Source organism: Microtus oregoni, unplaced genomic scaffold (assembly GCF_018167655.1).
Source record: "Microtus oregoni isolate MIOR12 unplaced genomic scaffold, Mior012 000004F_ref0000308, whole genome shotgun sequence".
NCBI lineage: Eukaryota > Metazoa > Chordata > Mammalia > Rodentia > Cricetidae > Microtus > Microtus oregoni.
The window spans coordinates 25,856,333-25,862,846 of record NW_024543063.1 but is presented as its reverse complement, the minus strand read 5'-3'; the positions used below and the strand labels follow the sequence as shown (position 1 = coordinate 25,862,846).

General features: G+C 45.1%; 1 protein-coding gene across 1 annotated transcript; it reads left to right on the top strand.

The window, feature by feature from the left end:
- The first annotated feature begins 2,811 nt into the window (after positions 1-2,811).
- On the top strand, positions 2,812-3,627 carry LOC121447249 (60S ribosomal protein L7a-like). Its single transcript, XM_041650401.1, has one exon. It carries the CDS (start codon positions 2,827-2,829, stop codon positions 3,625-3,627), a length of 801 nt encoding a protein of 266 aa, XP_041506335.1. The 5' UTR covers positions 2,812-2,826.
- Positions 3,628-6,514: the final 2,887 nt, after the last annotated feature.

Here is a 6,514-nt window from a genome sequence, read left to right as displayed (position 1 = left end):
CTGTAGCCTAACTACCGGATTCCTTTCTCCCAGCCCACCCCCACTCTCTGGGAACACCCAGGGTCCTTCTAGCTCTTTCTCACCCCCACCTTCTTACTAGCCTTCCCTTCTAGCCCATCGCCATTCCTTCCTCCATGGAGCCTCCGGATGAGCACAGCTGAACTTCAGAACTCTCCCCAGTGAATGCTGCTCCCATCCCAGAGGCAACTCTAGGAAACCAGACTCCACGCCAGCTTCCTTTAGAGTGCTTCATACTTCAATCCACAGAAACACTTTCTACGAGGGAGCCCTAGCGGCCACACTGAACTGGGACTCAAGTAGGCAGCTTTTACTGTCCTTCCTGTCCCCTGGTCTTTCCTGAATTACTCTTAGTCATACAGGAGGCTGCCTATAGACGCCCCTCCTCCCACCCACCCCCTTTCCTGAGGTGGACCCCAGCTCCCCCTAGCCCTTACTCACTGGCCCTCTCAGCCTTCCATTCTTTTGTGTCACACACTGACCTGCAAAAGCACTGTCCACCAGGGACTCCACAGCCGTCACACTTGCCTAGGACACAGAGTGGACAACAGCTACCAAGGAATGGCAACACTTACCCAACAAAGACAAGAGCAGATATCTATACCAAGAAACATCTCAAATATTATAACTCTTGATACCTAGATTCTATTACAAAAGCACAGACATGGACAGCCAAGATAATATGCCTCCCCCAGAAGCCAGCAACCCTCTTGCAATAGGCTGTGAGAAATGCAATTTAGGCGAAGCACCAGACAAGAATGTCAAAATAGCAATTACGAGTATGTTCATGGACTTTAAAGAAGATGTGAATAAATCCTTTAAGGAGGTCTGTGAAAACACAAACAGTTGAACAAAATAATGAAAACATTTCAAGATATGAACATAAAAATAGCATCACTAAAGAAGCCCCAAATAAAACTAAAACTAGAAATGAAAACATGGAAGATGGCAAACAAAAATCTCAGAGATAAACCTTACCAACAGATTATAAGATGAAAGAAGGAACTTCAGATCTTGAAGACAATGTAGAAAAAATAGATAGGTCCATCAAAATAATAACAATGATGATGATGAACCTAAAAAGATCCCGGCACAGAACTTCCAGGAAATCTGGGAAGCTATGAAAAGACCAAACCTATAAATAGTAAGTACAGAGAAAGGAGAAGAAACCCAGGCAAAGGCATGGAGAATATTTCAGCAGTATCATAGAAGAAACTTTCCCCCAATCTAAAGATGGAGGAACCGACCAGGTACAAGAGGCATACAGAATACCAAATAGACAGAACTAGAAAAGAAATTCTCTATGACACATAATAGCCCAAACACTAGTGTACAAACAAAAAAATGGATATTAAAGCCTGCAAGGGAAAAAGGTCAAGCCACCTATAAAGGCAGGCTCACCTAAATTTTCAGCGGAAAAATAAAAGGAAAAAGGGCCTGGAATGATGTTCTACAAACTCTGAGGGACCACAGAGGCCATTCCAGACTGACTACTACACCTAGCAAAATCATGACGCTCAATCTATAGAGGAAAAAAAGCATCTCAAAATAAAGCTAAATTTAAACAGTTTCTACCTATCAATCCAGCTCTACAGAAGGCACTGGAAGAAAAATTCTCTCTGAAAACTCCTCCCAAGAAGACACAAAAGATAAATCCAAGAATTGTAGATCCATGTGGGGGCAGGGCACACCCTAACAACAAAGTACAGGGATCAATGAACACTGCTCATTTATAATTCTCAATATTAATGATCTGAATCCCTGAATAGAAAATGATGGAGGAAGGTCATTGGTTAAATAAAAAGAAACTGCTTGGCCCTCATTGGTTAGAAGATAGGTGGGAGGAGTAAACAGAACAGAATGCTGGGAGGAAGAGGAAGTGAGCTCAGACTCCACAGCTCTCCTCTCAGGAGCAGACGCCTCAGAGAGATGCCATGCTCCCAGCTCCCAGGCACGCGATGAAGCTCCGGCCCAGGTAGACATAGGCTAGAATCTTCCCGGTAAGCGTACCTAGGGGCGCTACACAGATGATTAAAAATGGGCTAAATTGATATGTGAGAATTAGCCTAGAAGAGGCTAGATAGAAATGGGCCACACAGTGATTAAATGAATACAGTTTGTGTGTTGTTATTTCGGGCATAAGCTAGCCAGGCAGCCGGGGTGCTGGGGATGCAGCCCCGCCGCCCTTATTACTACAAGAAAAGACAAAAATCAACTGATTGGATTAGAAAGCAGGACCCATCCTTCTGCTGCATCCAAGAGAAACACCTTACCATCAAAGATAGGTATCACTGTAGAAATAAGAGCGGCGGGGCTGCATCCCTGGCACCCCGGCTGCCTGGCTAGCTTATGCCCCAAAATAACAACACACAAACTGTATTCATTTAAACACTGCTTGGCCCATTAGCTTTAGCCCTTACTGGCTAATTCTGACATTCTGATCAACCCATCTCTAATAAACTGTAGCACTGGTCTTACCGGGAAAGATTCTAGCCTACGTCCATCCGGGGTCGGAGCTGAATTGCCTCTGTCTGCCCAGGAGAGGAGAGGATGGCGTCTCTGCTGAGGCGTCTGCTCCTGAGAGGAGAGCTGTCAAGTCTGAGCTCACTTCCTCTTCCTCCCAGCATTCTGTTCTATTCACTCCACCCACCTATGTTCTAAGCTATGAGCCCAAGCAGTTTGTTTATTACTTAACCAATGAAATCAACAGATTGATATATGACACTCCCACATCATATCACCTCAGTGTAAAAGGGTGGAAAATGGTATTTCAAGAAAATAGAAGTCTCTCTCCTCCAGCCCGGCAAGATGCCCAAGGGAAAGAAGGCCAAGGGGAAGAAGGTGGCCCCGGCCCCCGCCGTCGTGAAGAAGCAGGAGGCGAAGAAGGTGGTGAATCCTTTGTTTGAGAAGAGGCCTAAGAACTTCGGCATTGGGCAGGACATCCAGCCCAAGAGAGATCTCACGCGCTTCGTCAAATGGCCCCGCTACATTAGGCTGCAGCGGCAGAGGGCCATCCTCTATAAGCGGCTCAAAGTTCCTCCAGCCATTAACCAGTTCACCCAAGCCCTGGACCGGCAAACAGCTACCCAGTTGCTTAAGCATGCCCACAAGTACAGGCCAGAGACCAAGCAGGAAAAGAAGCAGAGGCTGCTGGCCCGTGCTGAGAAGAAAGCTGCCGGCAAAGGGGATGTCCCGACTAAGAGACCACCTGTCCTTCGAGCGGGCGTCAATACAGTCACCACTTTGGTAGAGAACAAGAAGGCTCAGCTGGTGGTGATTGCCCACGACGTAGACCCCATTGAGCTGGTGGTCTTCCTGCCTGCTCTGTGTCGCAAGATGGGGGTCCCCTACTGCATCATCAAGGGAAAGGCCAGGCTGGGGCGGCTGGTCCATAGGAAGACATGCACCACTGTTGCCTTCACACAGGTTAACTCGGAAGACAAGGGTGCTCTGGCCAAGCTGGTGGAAGCTATTAGGACCAATTACAACGACAGATATGATGAGATCCGCCGCCACTGGGGAGGCAACGTCCTGGGTCCTAAATCTGTGGCTCGAATTGCCAAGCTGGAAAAGGCAAAGGCCAAAGAACTCGCCACTAAACTGGGTTAAATGTACTGCTGAGTTTTCTGTACATAAATATAAAACTTCCAAAAAAAAAAAAAAGAAAATAGAAACTAGAAATAAGCAAGTATCGCTATTTTAATATCAGAAAAAGTAGATTTCAAACCAAAATTAATCCAAGAGATGGCACATGTCGCTATCCCTAACCCTGATGCCAACTCCAATTGATAACCTCTTGCAAGTGAAAATTTAGTTTTCTTGACTAACGTGGTCAAAAACCTGAGACTAGATAGCTCTTGGGTCTAGGGGAAAATCTACTGCTGTGCCATTGAACTCTTGAACTCTGGGCAACTCAGATGACCTGCAAGAAAAGACACTTAATGTTCTGTCATGGAGGAGAGAGGGGCTCACAAGGCCCCACCACTCCCTGAGGCTCTACAGGCAGTTAGGTGCTGGGGGAGGGAGAGACATTTTCTTTGGTAGTGTAGACCCTCGCAGGTTTACCTTGTTCCTGTAAATAACTTTTCCCTCATGTTCTTTTAAGGAATCCTAGCGAAACCCATTCAGTTGGCAAATAAAATTAAGAATGAAGACATGAAAATAGGAGAGGATGGTTGGGAAGAGGAAAGAAATCTGAAGTTGGTGGGGTAGGGGAGACAAGGAAATGGGCAGAAATTACAATTAAGATTCATGGCATATGTACAGAATGAAATGTACATAATGAAGGCAATTATTATGTACAATTAATACACGCAAATAAAAATCATGAAAAAAATCAGTTTTGAAGGCTTACTGTTTCCTTTGTTTTATTTCAGTTTTTTTCTTATTATCTTTAAGTGGAATTAAACTTAATAGCTTTCATTAAAATTGCATCTACAATCCCGATTCTGTAAAAATAAATTAACCATCTATCTTTCCGCTAGTCAGCCTGTAGTTACACCTTTACCATTAGAATAGTGGGGATATTGAGGAGCCCTTTCAGCTTATTTTCCTGTTCTTTAAAACATTCACAGTAAAACAGAACAGAAGCTGCTCCCTGGCTGATGGGAAAGCAAATGTCCCAAGACTATTGATCCAGCAGTTTTGCCTATTTGACTCTCGATTTTCCCTTTTCCCCTCATTTTAAGCAGCCAGCCAGTTTTGTAATTCCTTGCCTCCGGCATTTGTGAGATGACAGGAGCTGAAGTTAACTCCATAAAAGCATAAATCCACTGAAAAAAATCAATGTTAACTATCTCATAGCGCGTGAGAAAAGGAGAGAGGCTTGTAGGGCAAAGAATGATGAAAATGAAGATTCCATCAGTCAGACCCCATTTTGAACAGACCACAAGGCAGGAACTTAAAAGGGGGAAGGGGAAACTATTGGCCAGGGTTTCTTATGCCCAGAGGGTAGAAAAATTGAAGAATTATAAAACAAAATTTCAGTGAATATTTATTCCTAAGTAAGTAAGATGAGTTTCCTTCTTAAAACATTCAAAGATATTTTTGTAAGTTTAGATTCTGTGATTCTGTTTTTCCTGGAAACAGCTGTGTTACCAGGACATTAACTCATTAGCTGACCGGAGCATTGGCAGGGGTGGTCCAGTACAGTACTCAGAGAGGGAGCATGCCAGGAGGATGTTGGAGGAAGAAAATTCAGATGCCTGGAGAAAGCATCTAGAAAAGAAAGAATTCCCGAAGAGGAAGTCACTACACTCACTTCTGAAGTAGTTCCTACTCCAGAACAGTCACTGCTACGCAAAGAAACCCTGTCTGGAAAACCAGAGAGAAAAAAATAAAAAGAAAAGAAAGAAGGGAGGGAAGGAAGGAGGGAGGGGAGGGAGGAGAGAGAGAGAGAGAGAGAGAGAGAAAGAGAGAGAGGTTTTTTTCAGACTAGTTACTGTCAATGCAGTTTTTCAAACTAGCATCAGAGCCTGAAAAACCTTAGTGCTAGGAATGAGTCCTGAGCGCTGAGGATGTGGAGAACAGGGAAATCCTTTCAGTCCACGACCAGGTGAGGTGGTGTCTAGATGTTCATATTTAGCAGAGCAAAGGCACTAACCCATATTCATAGCAGGAAGGCAGCAACCCCTTACTAAATCACCCCCACAGCTCAACAGCTTCAGATTTAGAAGCAGCTTAATCTCTATGTGTCCATGGGGGCCACTCTGTGTTTGTGGATGGTACAGAAACCCAGCACCCTGTCTCCCTCGGGGCTCATGCGGCTAGTGACCCTGAGGGCTCGCCCCAAGGTGAAGGACAACATGCCTCAATCTTACTCCCTGGACTCCACTGTGTTTTCAGATTTGGGGCTTTAAAGGTCACCTTGAAAATGCCATTGTTCCTTCACCTGTCACCGGTACTCTACAAAGTCATACCAGTTTATAATTCGCTCTAGAAAGACCCTCACATGACAGTTTTTCAGACCAGCAGCTGAGAAGGGGATGTCATAAAAGGAAATGTTACCGTATTATGGGTCCAATTTTTTCATCATGCTCTAAGTTCCCACAGAAGTCAACCAATAGTGATCCATGGAGCCACTCCAGCTTAGAGTCAAGCAATGAGTCTACTAACCTTGGGAGCCACTCCCTGTCCCGAGGCTGGAAGATGGAGTGTGTGTATCATATATAGAGTCACGGATCAAAAACGCTAATACAAAGAATTCTTGTGGAATCACCAGGAAGTGGCTCTGAGTGCCCAGAGGTGTCATTATGCCCTTGCTCTGGATCCTGATGGTATGCCCAGCAGAAGCACCTATCGACTGCCGAGTTTCAGGTCTCCAAACCCTTCAGAAGCACAAAGGTTGACATCAAAGATTAATTTGGGCCATGCGTGGGAGCACGTGCCTATGACCCCAGCTCTTAGGAGGCTGTCGCACCAGGAGTTCAAGGTCATCCTCTGCTTCATCCACACTGAAGCTTCCTAAGACCTCAGCAAAAGAGGGAGGGAAACGGGG

Bases quoted from the DNA above. Each gene is read 5' to 3' on its own strand.
- LOC121447249 (XM_041650401.1), top strand. From the start codon at position 2,827: ATGCCCAAGGGAAAGAAGGCCAAGGGGAAGAAGGTGGCCCCGGCCCCC.